This window comes from Octopus sinensis, linkage group LG3 (assembly GCF_006345805.1).
Source record: "Octopus sinensis linkage group LG3, ASM634580v1, whole genome shotgun sequence".
Taxonomy (NCBI): Eukaryota; Metazoa; Mollusca; class Cephalopoda; order Octopoda; family Octopodidae; genus Octopus; species Octopus sinensis.
In genome coordinates, this window is record NC_042999.1 from 55721116 (window position 1) to 55741312 (window position 20197).

The 20197-nt window shown below is 41.2% G+C and overlaps 1 protein-coding gene across 2 annotated transcripts in view; it reads right to left on the bottom strand.

Moving 5' to 3' along the window:
• The window catches only part of LOC115209396 (telomere length regulation protein TEL2 homolog), a 48128-nt gene extending 29482 nt beyond the window's left edge, over nucleotides 1–18646 (bottom strand). For both annotated transcript variants that reach the window (XM_036500990.1, XM_029777788.2), the window contains exons 1-7: nucleotides 18068–18646; nucleotides 15986–16183; nucleotides 12018–12172; nucleotides 8393–8540; nucleotides 4261–4363; nucleotides 3658–3726; nucleotides 2037–2178 (exon numbers count right to left, since the gene is read on the bottom strand). In XM_036500990.1, the coding sequence (XP_036356883.1) occupies nucleotides 2037–2178; nucleotides 3658–3726; nucleotides 4261–4363; nucleotides 8393–8540; nucleotides 12018–12172; nucleotides 15986–16183; nucleotides 18068–18483 (1231 nt within the window). In that variant the 5' untranslated portion in view covers nucleotides 18484–18646. The remainder of the gene's footprint in view (nucleotides 1–2036; nucleotides 2179–3657; nucleotides 3727–4260; nucleotides 4364–8392; nucleotides 8541–12017; nucleotides 12173–15985; nucleotides 16184–18067) is intronic.
• Between the last annotated feature and the right edge of the window lie 1551 nt (nucleotides 18647–20197).

Here is a 20197-nt window from a genome sequence, read left to right on the forward strand (position 1 = left end):
GTTATTTTACTAAATTCTTTGTTATATTTAAAATTAATTGAAAGAAACAGAAAGTATCTCAAAATAATTATGGTAACAAAAGGGTTAAAATATATAATAGAGAAACCATTCTTAACCCTTTCATTACCAACCCGACTGAAACCACTTCTGGCTCAGTAGTACAAATGTCTTGTTTCCATAATTTTTTAATTAAAATCTTCCACCAAACCTTAGTCGCAATTTATGTTCCTAACACTAGTTGAATGATAACTAAGTTATTTTACTAATTTTTTTGTTATAATTAAAATTAATTGAAAGAAAAGTAGAACTTCTCAAAAGAAATACAGTAACGAAAGGGTTAATGCCCCCGTTCCACACTGGAATGGGTTGGATGGTTTGACAGGATCTAACTATTCAGAGGACCACATCAGGTTCCAATACCTATTTTGGAATGGTTTCCACAGCTGGATACCCTTCTTAATGCCAACCACTTACTGTAAGTGCTGGTGCCTCATTAACATACCCATGCCAGTGCTGCATAAAGGCACCCAGTACACTCTGTAGAGTGGATGGTGTTAGGAAGGGCATCCAACCGCAGAAACTAGGCCAAATCAGACATGGAGCCTGGCCAGCTCCTGTCAAACCATCCAACCCATGCAAGCATGGAAAATAGACGTTAAATGATGCCGATGATGATTTACAGAGTGTATTGGGAGCTTTTTCTCTTGATAGTAGCACTTGTGAGGTTAACATGTAACTTATAAGATCCCTTTCAACTGAGAAGGACAATAGTAGAGAGGGAGGCAGCCTTATTATATGCGTGTGTGAAGGCAGCGAGCTGGCAGAATGCTTAGCGGTATTTCATCTGTCTTTACATTCTGAGTTCAAATTCTGCTGAGGTCGACTTTGCTTTTCATCTTTTCGAGGTCAATAAAATAAGTACCAGTTGCATACTGGAGTCGATCTAATCGACTGTCCCCCCTCCGCTCTCCCCCAAAATTTCGGGCCTTGTGCCTAGAGTAGAAAAGAATATGTGTGTAATAGTGTGTCTCTAACTATAATGAGCTTCTTTCGGTCTCCATTCCCAAAGTTTTGGTTGACTCAGGGCTATACTAGGAGACACTTGTCTAAGGTGCCTGTCACAGCAGGATTGAACCTGAGTGCATGTGGTTGGCAAGTGAACTTCTTAACCACACAGCCATGCCTGCAGCTTTACATATATCAACTCTGGCCAAAACAAGCTTTTAGGGTCCTCAAAGCTCCACACTTTCTCTTCTCGTTTGCCAGTGACTTATTTTCCAGAGTACTTTCCAGAGTATTTTCCAGACTGCATTTTCCATGGCACCAGCACAGGAAAGGTTGTCATGCTCCTCAGTGCCTCTAGAGGTGGTAATAAGTGCTGGCTTTCCATCATGGCTGGAATACATGAGGTGAGGGACTGTGTACACAAGAAATAATGAATAAAAGGATTCAATAACATGTATGGACTGAGAGGGAGGATGGTGAATACGAGAGAGAGAGAGAGTAGTGACCACAGCCCAGTCAGAAACAGGTGGGAGGAGTATCAAAGTAAGTGCAGAGAGCATCTAAAAGTTTAAGATTTAATCAAGTGGCCAAAGAGGGGATTAGGAGAGAGAGAGAGAGAGAAAGAGAGAGATGACATCAGATGGGTCAGGGTGTAAGTAGGAGGAAGAGTTTGATGAGGAGGCAAGGTCTTTTGAGGTATAGTAGTCTGGAGTGGAATGACTGGTAGTAGCAGAGGTGGATAAAGGCAAGGGAGGGTGGTGAGATATGGGTAAAAGTAGGTGATGGGTGGCGACACAGAGAGCCTAGCAAGGGAAGAGAATGATGGCTGGTAGTAGGGAAGGATAAAGCTATAGTGTATTGAATGGGAGGCAAAAGGGAGTCTAATGCAGTCTGTAATACATGGGCCTATGAAGAGCCAGGGACTCAGGGTGGTAAGGATGATGCAGTCAGTATAGGTGATGGGAAATGAAAGATGGGGTGCAATGAGCAAAAAGGGTAGGCATAAGTTACAGAAAATAGAGAGAACCCACCTTTCCGTAGCGATTGGTCTTCTTTATCAGAGAGGAACCCGTTAGAGATGACAATAGCAGATGAAATATAGTAGTGTTGTTCATAGGAGGTGTGTCGTATGGCACTCGTGTCACCCCACACATTCACAAGGTTTTTGATTACCTGAAAGAATTTAGATAAAATAAAATAAAATAAAATGAAAAAAAATAAAATTAGTAGAAACTGGTTCCACACCTTGATTCCGGTTCATTTAGTTATATTTTATTTCAACACACATCATTGCACTACTGTCCACCTCCTCTTCCTCCTCCTCACCACCACCACCACCATCATCCTCATCATCATCATAATGATGGTGTATGTGTAAATTTCTTGGAGTTATAGTAATGTCCAATAATGGTTTAGAATTATGATGGATACGATCTGAATTACTTTAGTCATCATTACCATCATCATCGTCATTATTAAGGCAGCAAGTTGGCAGAATCATTAGCAAGCTGGACAAAATGCTTAGCAGCATTTTACCCATTGCTATGTTCTGAGTTCAAATTCTGCCATGGTTGACTTTGCCTTTCAGCCTTTTGGGGTCGATATATTAAGCACCAGTGAAACACTGGGGGCAATGTAATCAACTAGTCCCCACCCACCACCAAAAAAATTTCAGGCCTTGTGCCTACAGTAGAAAGGATTATCATCATCATTATTTTTTCACATCCTCCTTTCATTCTGGCATGTGCTGAATGGGTCACTATGGATGGTCTGAACAAATCTTCAGAACCACTTCTCACCTGGATGGGTCAAAGAACCACATTTCAATCCTGTTTTGTTTTTGACATAATTTCAAAGGCTACATGTTCTTTATCCACCTCTGCTACTACCAGTCATTCCACTCCAGACTACTATACCTCAAAAGACCTTGCCTCTTCATCAAACTTACAGTGTGTGTACTGGGTGTTCTTTTTCCTTGGGACTAGCATTAAAGAAGTGTAACAACCCTTTTCATTTCACTGAGTGTAGAGGGGTGCTATCTTTGAGCCATCAGCACATAAGAGAGGCGTCATGTCTTCACAACTATACAAAGTGTACTGAGCGAATTTTTGTTGTGGCACCAGCATATGAGAGGTAGCTGCATCCTTAACAGGCATTCCATTGGTTATGATGGCAAAGGTTCCAGGTGATCTAATCATCTGGACAGCCTACTCATGAGGTTAACGTGCAAGTGACTCAGCTCTCCACAGCCATGTGTAGCCTTAATGTAGTTCTCAGGGAGATTCAACATGATGCAGAATGTGTCAGGGCTGGACCTTCTGAATTACAGGTCCAACAAATTTTGGCCAGCTGAGTGGACTGAAGTGTCTTGCTCAAGGACATAATGCACTACTGAGTATCAAACTCATGACCTTATGATTGTGAGCTGAACACCCTAACCACAAAGCCACATGTGTCCTTAGCACAACTAAAAGGCCCTCACAGGCCCACATCTTTGCTGAACCCCCAGCGTTTGACGCTGATACAAAGGATGTGTGATAGAAGGGAGAGCAGGAGGGTTACTCACCAGACGGAAACCAAATCATGTGGATTAAGGGATCAACAGATGTTGAAATACATTGTTGGAAACTAATAAAAGATTCTGAAATTTACCTGTAAGAAGAGAGGACGTCGGTTGGAAGAAGAAGCCAAATAACCAAGAATATTTTGGAGCAATATCGTCTGCAAAGTGAGGACAAGACATTTCTCATGAATAACAAGAATGATAATGAGTACAAATTTACAAACATTAATTATATGGTAAATGTATGTGTGTGTGTGTATATATTTCTTTATTGCCCACAAGGGGCTAAACATAGAGGGGACAAACAAGGACAGACAAAGGGATTTAGTCGATTACATCGACCTCAGTGCGTAAATGGTACTTAATTTATCGACCCCGAAAGGATGAAAGGCAAAGTTGGCCTTGGCGGAATTTGAACTCAGAACGTAATAACAGACGAAATACGGCTACGCATTTCGCCCGGCGTGCTAACGTTTCTGCCAGCTCGCCGCCATGATGGGATTCTACCAGTTTGTATCCACCAAATTCGCTCACTAGTCTTAGGTCAGCTTGTGTCTATAGTAGAAGACAAGGTGCCACACAGTGGAGCTAAACCCAAAATAACATGGTTGAGAAGCAAATTTCTAAAGCAAGCAGTCCTAAAAAGAAAACATTATCTTTAAAATAATAATGAAATGATATTGTTTCCTTACATTGGTAAAATATCGATGAAGTAAGATCTTGGTACAGAGTAAGTATTTGACTTTGGGTCGCTCCAGAATGACATCACCAAGAAACATCTCAACAATGCCATACCTGCCAAAACACAAAACACAAACATCAATAGATTAGAGAGACAAGATACATTAAACTTTATAAGTCAACCATGACAGCAGCTATGTGATCACTCAACTTGCTAAAATTAACAGCCAAATCTTCCTCAAATCACATCCTAATAGGCTTCTATGGTTAATGATGACCATACAGGCCAGGGTAAAAATTTTTGAGGAACTCTGCCCCTCTCTCCATATGACTGATGTTCGATGTCAATCCAAGGGGATGGTCACTGATTTGGGCTGATACAGCTTAGTACCAATGTTGTTGTAGGTATTACTGTTATAAGAAGACAAGGAGCCAGAACAGAAAACACTATAGCATTCCACTTGATACTGCAACCATTTTGTTTCTATGTTTTGACCTCACCTGTGCTTGGGCCGTGTAAAAAGCACTAAGACCACTCTGCTGAGTGGTTGGTATTAGAAAGGGCATCCAGCTGTAAAAATCCTGTTAAAACAGTCACAGATGTCCGGTGCAGGCTTCTGCCTGATCAGCTTCTGTGAAACTGCCCCAATCATGCTAGTATGGAAGGTGGACGTTAACCCTTTCGTTACTATATTTCTGACCAAATTACACCCCTTATGTGTTTCAATTAATTTCTAACGTAATCATAAATTTAGTCTGGTTTCATTAAACAACTATAACTTTTTTATTTATCGATATATTAATCTGATTTTTGGAAGATAATTTAATGAAATATTCTCAACCAATTCTATACTATAATTTTTGTCACAAAGTGACTCTATTTGCAGGTAGATACAGGTAAATTCAACAAAACATAAAATTATTAAAATTTTGTTCAAACATCGCTATAGAAAATATTAGCTATTATTCAATTGGGTATACAACAAAGTTTTACGATAGAATTTGTTATTCTGGGTAACTTTCTGATACCCATAATAATATTTATGGCAAAATAGGCCTTAATTTCATTTAAGGTTGTGGGAAATAACAAACTATCCTTTCTTTCGTTTTGTTTACGTTTAGCGTAACGGTTCGTTTTCGCTGTAATGATTTCAAATAGGCTCATTCGAAAAAGTAAATAGAAATAGCCTAAGGCTTTACCCTTCTGGGAAAGTCTGTGGCTTGGTCCAGTTTCTGCAGAAAAATCACCGAAAGAAACAGTTTTTAAATTTTCACTCCATTCAGGTGCCAATTCGTTTTCTTTATCGCTATCGGAGATCTCAGATTCACTGTTTTCACTTTCGGAAAATGAAACATCAAATTCATTATCAAATACCATGTGCTTTTTTTTTTCAGTCATAGAGTTAGATTTATGAAGGTCTTCAGTAGAAAATCCTTCGAATTCTGACTCACTGCTTGATATAATGAAATTCGTATCCATTTTTTGTCAGAATTACAAATTTTGAAAACACAATAGGAACAAATTTCGGAAAAAAATCTCCCAAAATTCACGGAATTAAAATTACACTTCGATTATTGTACAAAACTGTAGTTGAACTGTTTACGAAGTATAATACGTGTTTTCACAAATGTACTGAAGAGATTTGCTCTGATATTCTCATTTAAATATGAATAGGTAAATTCGGGCGGCTTTGGGCGGTTTGGTTTCATAAACCAAAATTTTTTTCGGGCGGCTTTGGGCGGTTTGGTAACGAAAGGGTTAAACAATGATGTTTCTGCTGAAATGCACTGCCTTTGTGTCAATTAATTTTGAAAATAATGAAGAATTTTGGAAAATAAGTGCAAAGAGCACCATATGTGCGTGATCATTGACAGAGCGGCTAACCGGCTTCTGTGCCAGTGGTACTTAAAGGGCACCATTCGAGCGTGATCGTTACCAGCATCGCCTTACTGGCACTTGTGCCCGTGCTAGTAGGGCGCCAAGAGCCACCATCCGAGTGTGATCGTTGCCAGAGCAGCCAACTTGCTTCCATGCTAGTGGCACGTAAAAGGGCACCATTTGAGCGTGATCGTTACCAACGTCGCCTTACTGGCACCTGTAAAAGGATTTGAGCGAGGTCGTTGCCAGTGCAACCTGACTGGCCCCCGTGCCGGTGGCACGTAAAAAGCACCCACTACACTCTTGGAGTGGTTGGCGTTAGGAAGGGCATCCAGCTGTAGAAACTCTGCCAAATCAAGATGGGAGCCTGGTGCAGCCATCTGGTTCAAGAGCCCTCAGTCAAAATCGTCCAACCCATGCTAGCATAGAAAGCGTACATTAAACGATGATGATGATGATGAAGTTTGTCAATATTATGCTAGTGTTTGGAACATAAATTAACATGAAATTTCAATGGATGGTTTTAAATGGCATTAAAATACAGAATTAGCATTGTTGCCAGTTGCTTGAATTAAGCTGTTCATCAACATCATCATCATCGTCAACATTTAACATCCGTTGTCCATGCTGGCATGGGTTGGATGGTTTGATCAGGGCTGGCAAGCTGGAAGGCTGCACCAGACTCCTTTCTGATTTGGTATGGCTTTCTACAGCTGGATGCCCTTCCTAACACCAACCACTCTGAGAGTGTAATGGGTGCTTTTACATGCCACCAGCACAGGTGCCATTTGTGTGACCCCAATATCTGCCAAGACTGTGATTTTACTTGGCTTGATGGGTTTTCTTCTCAAGCATGAAATAATGCCAAAGGTCTCAGTCATTGCCTCCGTGAGGCCCAACACTTGAAAGGAGCTTTTCACATGCCACCAGCATCAACCATTTTGTCTCCATGAGGCTCAACGCTCGAAAGGTGCTTATGTGCCACCAGCACGGGTGCCAGTTATGTGACACCAGCATCAGCCACGACTATGACTTCACTTGGCTTGGAGGGTCTTCTCGGGCACAGCATATCACCAAAGCTCTTGGTCAATAAAGATATGTTTTGTGGCCACATGAAGAAGAACAGAAGCAACTCGTGAACATTTAAATGAATATTTATTGCAGGGCCTAAAGGCATCTGGTTATTTATAATGAACAACATTAAGGTGACAAGCTGGCAGAAACGTTAGCACACCAGGCGAAATGCGTAGCCGTATTTCATCTGCCATTACGTTCTGAGTTCAAATTCCGCCGAGGTCGACTGTGCCTTTCATCCTTTCAGGGTCGATAAATACAGTACCAGTTTCACAGTGGGGTCGATGTAATCGACTTATTCCCTTTGTCTGTCCTTGTTTGTCCCCTCTATGTTTAGCCCCCTGTGGGCAGTAAAGAAATATATAATGAACAACATTAATAACTCCCAACTAGAAGAGAGACAGACTGCTCTGAAATTACAGAAAGCTATCTATGTGACAACAAGCAGTCAGCCCAAAAATAAACAGAGTCACCTGTATAAATCTCTATGGCAACAGAGGTCCTTGGCTGTCTGCACTCTAAGTCATGTGTCAAACAATTTTTATAGGGGACCAGAAGCCAAATTCTAGAATGTTGGAGAAAACCTGATCATGCCACAGCTTCACACTGATTGGTTGACTAATAGACCAATCATGTGAAACCATGGTGGTTTGCTCATGGTGTTTAACTGATTATCTAGTGGTTGGGGTTTTGAATCGCTGCTACTAATATCATAACACCAGGAATGTCTGAAGTATGGAAAAGGTTAACAGTTCTGCCATTCCATACAAGGCTTAGTGGCTAGGGTGTTGAACCCATGGAACTCATGACCCAAAGATTGTAGTTTCAATTCCTGGACCAGGCAATGCATTGTATTTTTGAGCAAAACACTACATTTCACAAAGCTCCAGTCCACTCAGCTGGCAAAAATGATTAAACCTAAAATGGACTGGCATCCCATCCAGGGGGAAATATATATTGCCATGGAAACCATCCCTGTGAGTCTATGTGACTCGATAAGGATTTTTTTTTTATCTAATTCACCACCCTGGGTGCTTTTCTATTGACCCTGAAAGGATAAAAGCAAATCTGACCTAGGCAAGATTTGAACTCAGAGCTTAGAAAACCAAAACAAATACAGCAATTTGTTTTGTCTTATGACCTGCGACTAATCTACACAAACAACATTTAATAACCAAGTTAATACATACCAAGGGACTTTCATCAGAAGCGGTACAATCACACTTTCAATAGAACGGTCTGGTGCTCCGGTCACAAGCCGTTTACATAAGCGTTGCCACAGAAAGCTTTCTTGAGCATTCTTCATCAGTTCAGGTAGGGTTCCATTCCACAATTCGTCTGAAAGATAATAAACTCCATGTCTTAAACATTATCTTCATCATTACTTTAACATCCATTTTCTATGCTGGCATGGGTTGGACGATTTGGTAGGATGTGGCAAACAAACCAGAGCTCCACCAAGATCCAATGTCTGCTTTGGCATGGTTTCTGGAGCTTGATGCCCTTCCCGATACAAACCACTTTACAGAATGTATTGGGTACTTTTTTCATGGCACCAGCACCAGTGAGGTCACCAAATACTCACAAGACAAGAACCCTTCAAGTGAGCAGGATATAGTAGTGAAGGATGCGAAAATATGATAGAGAAACAGGAACAAGTGACTTGCTGAAGAGGTGAATGCATGGTTTCACCAGATGGAAAGAGAGAGGAGGAGAGTGTGAGAGTGCACCCTCACGGTACAAAGTGAATATGAGAGAGAGAGAGAATAGGGATAGAGAGGAAACAATAGGGTGGGTGGGTAGGTAAGTGTACAAGAGTCAAAAAGAATGTGACAGATGGATAAAGATGGAGACTGGGGTGGACACAATGAATATCAGCATCAAAGAAACAAGTTGACCTTTTTCATCTCCAACCACAATTTCAGGCCTTGTACCTATAGTAGAAAGGATTAATATTATTTTTATTATTATTACAATTCTGCTGCTCTTTATAGACCCCTTTTCTACACTGTCAGTCAAGTCCTTTCTCCTACCTCCCCCAACCCATAAGTATCATCGGTCACCCCATCCCCGACCCTACACAGTTTCTACAGTTGTCACCTACTCTTCCCTTTTGGTTCACCTTCACCCTACATCATCCTTCAGCATTTGTTCATCATTATATTAACCCTTCACTCATTCCCTTCATTCATTCACTCAATTTCTCATACATTCTTGCAACCTCTAAACACTTCTTGTTCTCCTTCCCCGCTACCCTTTTCCACTAGTTTTAATCTCTTTCCAACTCCACCCCAGCCCCATACGACCTTTCCTGTTCAACCCTAGTCCCTTCTCTCATGCTCTGGTGTAACCCTCAGTCAAAGAGGATCTTAATCTTTCAAGCTGCATAGCAACCTCACTAGTGCTGGTGCCCTGAAATAAGCACCCAGTACACATTGTAAAGTGGTTGGCATTAAGGAGGGCATCTAGCCATAGAAGCCATATTAAAGGCAACACAGGAATACAACACAATCTTGAGATTTATTAGACCCAGTCAAACCATACAACCTCTAACAACATTGAAGAAAGAAGTTGAACAATGATAATGTTTATATACACTCTGTCTGGCCCCCGTGCCGGTGACACGTAAAAGCACCATCCGTTCGTGGCCGTTTGCCAGCCCTGTCTGGCCCCCATGTCGGTGACATGTAAAAGCACCATCCGTTCGTGGCCGTTTGCCAGCCCTGTCTGGCCCCCATGTCGGTGACACGTAAAAGCACCATCCGTTTCGTGGCCGTTTGCCAGCTCTGTCTCGCCCCCATGTTGGTGGCACGTAAAAGCACCATCTGTTCGTGTCCGTTGCCAGCCTCGCCTGGCCCCGTGCCGGTGACACATAAAAGCACCATCCGTTCGTGGCCGTTTGCCAGCTCTGTCTGGCACCTGTGCGGGTGGCACGTAAAAAGCACCCACTACACTCACGGAGTGGTTGGCGTTAGGAAGGGCATCCAGCCGTAGAAACACTGCCAGATCTGACTGGGCCTGATGAAGCCTTCCAGCTTCACAGACCCCAGTTGAACCGTCCAACCCATGCTAGCATGGAGAACGGACGCTAAATGATGATGACGATGATGATGATGATCCTCATTGTTTAACGTCTGTTTTTCATCCTGGCATGGGTTGGACGGTTTGACTGAAAACAGGTTCCAATATGATTTGGCATGGTTTCTACAGCTGAATGCCCTTCCTAACACCAACAACTCCAAGATACATTTCCTATAATTTCATTTTAAAGTTTCTATATACTTTTATAGTCTTTATACATCTTCAAGGTGTTGGGCTCATCGTTATAAAGTTATAGGTTCACTTCCTTGGTCAGGCAGCACTATGTTCTTGAGCAAGACACTTCACTTCATATTATTCCAGTCTTCTCAGCTGAAAGTGAGTACCATCCTGAGTGGGAGGACTGAGGGAGTTTATCCCTGTTTGAAGGCACATGGCTTAGTGGTTAGGGTAATCAGCTCATGATCATAAGATCGTAAGTTCAATTCCCGGCAACAGGTTGTGTCCTTGAGCAAGACACTTTATTTCTTGTTACTCCAGTCCACTCAGCTGACAAAAATGAGTTGTACCTGTATTTGAAAGGGGTCGGCCTTGTCACATTCTGTGTCACGCTGAATCTCCCTGAGAACTGCATTAAGGGTACACATGTCTGTGGAGTACTCAGCCACTTGCATGTTAATTTCATGTGTAGGCTGTTCTGTTCGGTCAACTGGAACCAGTGTCACAATGGGGTGACGTTTAAACTCCTGTTTGGGATAACATAAGCACCAAAAGACAATCAGTAAAAGCAAGGTCCTAACCACCAAACCATACTCACTTGCAAATTACTTATACTTTTCCATAAGTTTATAACATTTCTGTACATTTTATACAAATTTTTATATAATTCCTATATTTGTATTTTCTCCTGCAAGTTACTTGGTGACCTCAATACATCAGGTACCGTGAAAAAGGTACCCAATACACACTGTAAAGTGGTTGGCATTAAGAAGGACATCAAGCCATAGAAATCATGCCAAAGTGAACATCAGAGCTTGATACAGTCCAGTGGATTGTCAGATCTTGTCAACCTATCCAACTCATGCCAGCAAGGAAAATGCTAAATGATGATGATGATGATGATGATGATGATGATGAAAATGTATATTTTCCGATCATTTTTAAACAGTTTCTATTATTTTTTACTACATTTGTCTACAATTTGGTCATCATACTCTTTTACTTGTTTCAGTCATTTTTGACTGCGGCCATGCTGGAGCACCGCCTTTAATCAAGCAACTCGACCCCAGGACTTATTCTTTTGTAAGCCCAGTACTTATTCTATCGGTCTCTTTTGCCAAACTGCTAAGTAACGGGGACATAAACACACCAGCATCGGTTGTCAAGCAATGCTAGGGGGACAAACACACACACACATATATATATATATATATATACATATATACGACGGGCTTCTTTCAGTTTCTGTCTACCAAATCCACTCACAAGGCTTTGGTAGGCCCGAGGCTATAGTAGAAGACACTTGCCCAAGGTGCCAGGCAGTGGGACTGAACCCGGAACCATGTGGTTGGTAAACAAGCTACTTACCACACAGCCACTCCTGTGCCTATAAAGCCACTCCTGCGCCTATCATTCTTGAAGTTTCTTTTGTTGGAATCCCAGTTCTTCCTTGAGATCAAGGACTCTCCATTCCATAGGACATAACTTATTTTTTGTAGCTGCATAAATAAATAAATAAATAAATTAATTAATTAATTAATAAGTAATGATATTTACCTGAGTAACCCGAAGAACAAAGGGAAGCAAATAAATGGCAGAGAAACATAAGAGAACAATCTTCACTGTTACTAACTGTTTGATGAGCTTTGTGTAGGACTTGGAGCATATCTTGGCACAGCAGTTTGGTGAAAGACGTTGGATAAAAATGCAAACTGCAAAAGAAGGTAAAAGGAAAGAATTGGTAATATAGAATATAAACAATGGGGACGAATTCTTCCAAAGATAACAAAATTCCAAGATCTACAAGACATATTTTACTTAATCAAAAACATACAGATAATATCCTCATCCACATCATTTAGCATCCATTTACCTATTTCTTTATTACCCACAAGGGGCTAAACACAGAGGGGACAAACAAGGACAGACATAGGTATTAAGTCGATTACATCGATCCCAGTGCATAACTGGTACTTAATTTATCAACCCCGAAAGGATGAAAGGCAAAGTCGACCTTGGCGGAATTTGAACTCACAACGTAACGCAGACGAAATACCGCTAAGCATTTCGCCCGGCGTGCTAACGTTTCTGCCAGCACACCGCCTTAGCATCCATTTACCATGCTGGCAGGGGTTGGATGGTTTGACAGGAACTGGCAAGGCCAGGGGCCACACCAGGTTCCATAGTCTGTTTTGGCAAGGTTTCTACAGCTGGATGCACTTCCTAATGCCAACCACTTTACAGAATGTACCGGGTGCTTCTTATGTGACACTGACACCAGTGCTTTTTTATGTGGCACCATTAAGTGTTTTTATATGGTACCGGCACTGGTACTTTTCATGTGGCACTAACACCGACAGGATGACAAAGTATTTTGCAAGATAAGAACCCCCAATTTCCATTTGGTTTATACCAAGGGGTCAACAAATTTCCTTATATCATTGACTCCCTTCCTGGAATCATTCACAACTTATTGATCTCCATAGTGTAAATTTTTAAGATAAAATCAAAATCTATGATTAATAAAAAAAAAAATCTTGATTTCAAAATAATAATTGCTTCTGTCCTTTGTTTCATTACCATTTCATCATCATCATCGTTTAACATCTGTTTTCCATGCTGGCATGGGTTGGACGATTTGACTGAGGTCTGGAGAGCCAGCAGCTGCACCAGGCTCCAATCTGATCTGGCAATGTTCCTACAGCTGGATGCCCTTCCTAATGCCAACCACTGACATTACACATCCAGCGGATCATGCTAGCTTCATTTCTTTCAAGTCTACGCATGTCCTCTGCAGTGTCTATTGTCCCTGTGCATCTGCTGCACAAGAAAGCTATCTTTTCAGCTAATTTCCCTTTGATGTTGCTGCACCTCTTATGCGTTCATAGCTTACACTGGGTGCATCTTATGGAGTTTCTACCTACACCTTTCCTACAGATCGAGCAGGGCCACCTGCCCAAGGGTGTGTGTACTGAGTTCGCCTTTCTGCTTACTATAACTTTGGTCTTTGCTACATTTACTCTAAGACCCTTTGATTCTAACCCTTGCTTCCACACCCGAAATTTCTTTTCTAGTTCCGGTAGTGATTCTGCTATGAGAGCCAGGTCATCAGCATAGAGGAGCTCCCAGGGGCATCCTGTTTTGAATTCCTCTGTTATTGCCTGGAGGACTATGATGAATAAAAGGGGACTGAGGGCTGAGCCTTGGTGTACACCTACTTCTACCCGGAATTCTTCACTACATTCGTTGCCAATCCTAACTTTGCTGACAGCCTCTCTGTATAGAGCCTGTACAGCCCTTATTAGCCATTCGTCAATCTCCAGTTTCCGCATCGACCACAGATAAGGGATCGGGGAACCCTGTCAAAGGCTTTCTCCAAGTCCACAAAAGCTATGTAGAAGGGTTTATCTTTAGCTAGGTACCTCTCCTGCAGTTGTCGGACCAGGAATATAGCATCAGTGGTGCTTCTACTTGGCACAAAACCGAACTGCATCTCATCTAAGCAAATTCTCTCCCTAATGAGATGGGTTATGACCCTCTCTGTGACCTTCATCACCTAATCCAACAGTTTAATACCCCTGTAGTTATTTCTATCTAGAGCATCACCCTTACCCTTGTAGCAGTTGACTATGGTGCTGCTACGCCAGTCATTGGGTATGACTCCATTGTGAACTACCTGGTTTACAATGCGGGTGACTAGGCCACAGCACACATAGCCAGCTGTTTTAAACATCCCAGCAGTGATTCCTGATGAGCCGGGGGTTTTACCTGTTTTCATATCCTTAATTGCCTTAACTACAAGGGAGCTGTCTATTCGGATAGCTGGTCCCTCTACTGGGTCAACATTTGGCAGGCTCTCCTCCTCCCATTCATTTTCCTCATTCAGCAGTCTTTCATAATGGCTTCTCCAAGCCTCTTTCTTTTCACCAACATTAAAAGCAAGTGCCCCATCATCCATGCGGACACATTTCTCTCCTGTAACATCACTATTTTCTCTCACACACTGTCTGGCAATCCGAAATACCTCAGCTCTTTGGTCCTCACGTCACAGGACATTGGCAAACTTCTTCTTTTCTGCTACATCTTTGGCTATGTATACCTGCCACCCAGCCTCCCTTTTGGCTACCTGGTACAGTTCCCTGCTGCCCCCACCCTCCAGGCTTTCCAGGCCTGTCTCTTTGCACTAATGGCAGTGCAAAGAGACAGGCCTGGAAAACCTGGAGGGATGGGGGCAGCAGGGAACTGTACCAGGTAGCCAAAAGGGAGGCTGGGCAGCAGGTATACATAGCCAAAGATGTAGCAGAAAAGAAGAAGTTTGCCAATGTCCTGCGACGTGAGGACCAAAGAGCTGAGGTATTTCAGATTGCCAGACAGTGTGTGAGAGAAAATAGTGATGTTACAGGAGAGAAATGTGTCCGCATGAAGGGTTAAAGTGATTGAAACTGTAACTATAAAAATTTCATGTTAATTTATGTTCTAAACACCAGTTCCAAAATAATAATTCTTCATTATTTTTTAAATTAATTGATACAAAGATGGTGTATTTCAGCAAAAATATGGTATCATCATCATCATCATCGTTTAACATCTGTTTTCCATGCTCGCATGGGTTGGACGGTTCGACTGGGGTCTGGGAAGCCAGGAGGTTGCACCAGACCCCAATCTGATCTGGCAGTGTTTCTACAGCTGGATGCCCTTCCTAACGCCAACCACTCCGAGAGTGTAGTGGGTGCTTTTTACATGCCACAAACACAGGGGACAGAGGGGGCTGGCAATGACCATGATTGGTTAGTGCTTTTTACGTGCCACCGGTACGGAAGTCAGTTAAGGTGTCACTGGCATCAGCCACATTTGGATGGTGCTTTGTACGTGCCACTGGCACGGGGATCACAACTACAATTTCCATTTGATTTTGATGTACCTGACTCAAGAGGTCACCTCAAGCACGGAATGTCGCCCTAAGATCCAAAGTACTTTTGAGTGAGCTGGTTATGTGACACTGGTGTAGTTTACAGCTGTGAACTCACTTCATTTGCCAGGTCTTCTCAGTCACAGCATACCTCCAGAGTTGTCAGTCTTTTGTCATTGCCTCTGTGAGGCCCAGCGTTTGAAGGTCATGCTTCACCACCTCATCCCATGTCTTCCTGGGTCTCCCTCTACCTTGGATTCCTCCCACTGTTTGGGAGTGGCACTTCTTCACACAGCTCTCCTCATCCATCCGTAGTACAGCACCAAACCAATGCAAACGTCTCTCTTGCACGCCACATCCAATGGTTAAAGTGATCTTGGGAGAAATTCAAGTAAACTTTTGCGGTAACATCAGATTCACTTTGAAGGAATGGTTTACCTTAAGAACAAGTGGTTTCTGATAGGTTTTGGTCAAATTTGTTCAAAACCAAAAGCCATAGAGATAAAAAACATAAATTTCATCTTCAAATGAAATGAGAGCAAGAGTAAAAATTTACCAAAATTAAAACTTTAGAACAAAAAAAAAAAATGCAATGAGGTACATAAGGAATTTTTACCTGTTTTGATCTTTCAATTTATTAGCAGTTCTTGAAGGCAATGAGATAATGGCATTAACTAATTCTTGATTGACACTGTCATTCTGTGGAAATGAACCCTTTTCTACAACACACTCAGCCCACATGACATCCAATAAACAGTGCTGAGTGACAAAGTTCTCCAATAATAATACACAACGGTTAAGTTTGTAGCCGGCACTGGAAAATAAAAGACAAACATTCATTTTTTTTGTTTTAACTACAACAATGGCCCATTTCTTTTAATCTAGTAAAATTGTGGACCACCTCAAAACAACTGCCTCTTGCCCTTTTCATTATAATTTCACACCCCCACCTGCCCCAACCCCTATTAAATTCTTGAGCCCCACTACAGCAATACTCCCTTGGAACTTCCTCTCTGCTGACAGAAGAATCAGATGAAATTTACATTTGGCAGAGTGAAGGGTACATCATCATCATCATTGTTTAATGTCCACCTTCCATGCTGGGATGGGTAGGACGGCTTGACAGGGGCCAGCCAGGCAGAACCCTGCACCAGACTTCTGTGACTGTTTTAGCAGGATTTTTACAGCTGGATGCCCTATCATCGTCATCTCATCACCCAGTGTTTTAAATCCAGATTTTGTCCCCATTAACAGGGGTGGCTAGATCTACCTCAATGCCATAGCAATTGCCCTCACACCATCTTGCCCAGTTTTGGGTGTTCTCCCTTCTCGAGCCAACCTTCCCAATCTCCTTCTCCACTTTTTCCTCGGTCTACCTCACTTTCTCGATCCATTCACCTTAAACTCAAGCACCCTCCTCACAACATGCTCCTCATCCCTCCTCAACACATGCCCATACCACCACACTCCATTCACCGATTCCTCCAACCCTAGCATCCCTAGAAGCATAAGAGAGTAAAATCTATTCCACCACTGGGCTCCATATGGCCCTTGGAGGTCCTTGTAAGATTTTGTTGTTAAAATTTATCTCCAATAATTTGGTTATATTTTTACAATGCACAAAATATATTAATTTTTTTTAATACAATTCCTAATAAAATAGTAGTTTTAAGACATCGAAGGGATGTGAAGGTTGTACTCCCTAGGTAAAACGGGAATCGAAGGGGTCTAAGAAATGGTTGAGAGGCACTGGTTGCAAACTCGGTCTACCTCACTACCGAACAAGTGAAATGAAAGTAAAATGTAAAGCCGAAACAAAACGAAATATCTAAAGGAAATAAATTCAACCCAAACCAAAATTGGAAACCGAATGCGATGTAAACCGTAGAGTAATCAGGGCCCGTCCAGTCGAGACTATCCTGCCTTTTGTGAGTAATATCCCTGGGACTGCATTATCCAATGTGTACTTAATTTAAAAGGAAGGTGCAATGTGGTTTGTCGAAGACTTGGCTGCTATTTCTAGTCTAATGAAATAGGTAGTATAGAGGGTCACTCGTTGAGGGAAGGGGACTCTTTTACTTGGATAATTTCTTTTCATCGAAGTTTCGAGCGTGTCGGACAAAATGCTTATCGGCATTTCTTCCGGCTCTTTACGTACCAAGTTCAAATTCTACCGAGGTCGACTCTGCCTTTCATCCTTTCGGAGTCGATAGAATAAGTACCAGTTGAGTATGGTAACTGATAGGCACCCCACCCCTAAAATTGCCGGCTTTGTGCCAAAATTTAAAACAATTATTATTATTATTCCCTGTGGGATTTGAATTAAGTTCCGAATTCAAATTCTGCTGACGTCAATTTGGTTTTGATAAAATAAAATACCAGTCGCATATGGAGATCAATTTAAACAATCATACTATTCCCTAAAATATTTGTTATTATGTCGATGTTAAAAATTCATACATATTATTTTAAGGACTAAATTATCTATCGTACCTCCGTTTCATACCTTCTACACCAGGACTAAATTATCAACGTAGTTGATTAGGGAGAACTCAGAAACGAAGTTGCTGAGAAACGCATGAACCTCACAACACAGTATTTACCCACCCATCTATATTTATAAATTTGATTGATCACTCGTAGCTGTTGGTAAGAAATCACTAACAATGATAATTAATAGTAATCGATATAAACTTACCTGGAAGAACAAATATGATGCATAAGACAGAGAAAGGATGCGGAATGGTTCCCACGTAAGAATACGATTTTTAAAGCAACATCCAGCTTGGTTTTGTCCAGTTTTTCCACCCATTCAAGAGAAAGTTTCGACAGAAGAACATCAACAAAACGCGAAAAATGGTTCTGAAGGAAACAACTTCTTGCTTGAGATTTTTCGCCATAACTTGGAAAATACTGGTTGAGTAAGGGATCACTGGAAGCCTGAGTCCTCCTGGTTAAATTACATTCGTCTCCTGCAGTAATTTTAGAAGCTGAAATAAGGGCCACAACAGTGTCCAGGGAACTCATCACTTGATATGGGTCGGTACTTGAGAGACCCACATGGAGTTCTTTCAATAAATTAAGAACTTTACCGTTTATCTCTGGCTTCGACATGGTTGGCCTTTGTCTAAGCTTATTATGGGGATCGATATATTAAAAGGATTCTATTAATTATAGATTTAAACCATAGATTTACTGTAAAGATTAATAAGAATCACAGAGGAAAGTAAAACAGCGACATCATTATTTCTCAATGTTTACAAGCCATTGAAAAGTACGGATGACGAAATGGGAAATAACTTTGTATATATGGTAGCAGCAACATGTCATAAATTTCGTTCTTCGTAAAAGTTTTCTGCCTTTGAAGGCCAGATTTTCCTAGTTAACTAAAAAATTTGAAACTTCGTATACTGGTAGAATGTGTCAAAAGAAAACATAATTGTAAACAAAATTGAAAACAAAATTGTTATTCGTAACTTAAACGTAGTTTAATTTTTACGAATTTTAACCAATGAAATACCAACATCTTCGAATTTTAACCAATGAAATCCCAGCATTGCTGCGTTATCGATATTGATAAAGAAATATAGCAGACGTACCACGCACACACACACACACACACACACATTTGCACAAGCACATAGTAATTAATATATAAGCGTACACACACATACAAACGGACATATACACACACACACATACAAACGGACATATACACACACACACATAGTAATTAATATATAAGCGTACACACACATACAAACGGACATATACACACACACACACACACACACAGTAATTAATATATAAGCGTACACACACATACAAACGGACATATATATATACGCACACAAGCAAAAATACACGTTCGTGTTTTGCCACTTGCAAATTTGCACAAAAGGTGGGGTCAATGTTTCATCGTTTCGGGGTCGATAAATTAAGTACCAATTACGCACTGGTGTCGAGGATTTTTTTCCCAATTTATATCACAGCTTCCGACAAGCTGGGGGCATCCTTTTATGAAAAAATATTTCGCAAATTTTTACAATACGATTCACACTCCACGCGCAAACTCGAGACCGATTTTGTTTTTGTTGTTTCTGGCCCTTCAAAACCATGGGAGAAGCCTTTTCGGTAAAAAAAAATAAAGAAAATATTCAAAAAATATCGTTAATACTTTTATTGGGCGACGAAATATCTCGATTTAAGAGATATAACTGTTATTTCTAGCACATGTAGAAGACAGAAGAAGAGGTAAATAATTTGAGCTCGAATGCTGCGATTTCATTGGTTAAAATTCTTAAAATTAAACTACGTTTAAGTTACGAATAACAATTTTGTTTTCAATTTTGTTTACAATAATGTTTTCTTTTGACACATTCTACCAGTATACGAAGTTTCAAATTGTTTAGTTAACTAGGAAAATCTGGCCTTCAAAAAGAAAAGATCCCAGTTATACATACACATACCTAGTCATGGATGGCTACCCACACTAACACACACGTACACATACACATGCAAGTAGTCACACGAGTGTACACACAACCACACACATACGCACGCACGCACACACACACACACACACACACACACATACACACTCGCACACACGCACATAATCTCCTTTCCTCTCACCCTTATTCTTCTAAGCAAACACACATCTACACACACATATAAAGGCATGCATGCACGCAGACATAAGATTAATTCGCGGCCAAATTCAGGGCAGACGTTGAAGAGAAAGGGCAAGCTATTGAAAAGGTCGCGAAAAATAGCGACGTAAACAGGAGAAAATTTGCTGATGGCAAAAAAATTCTACAAAATTTTT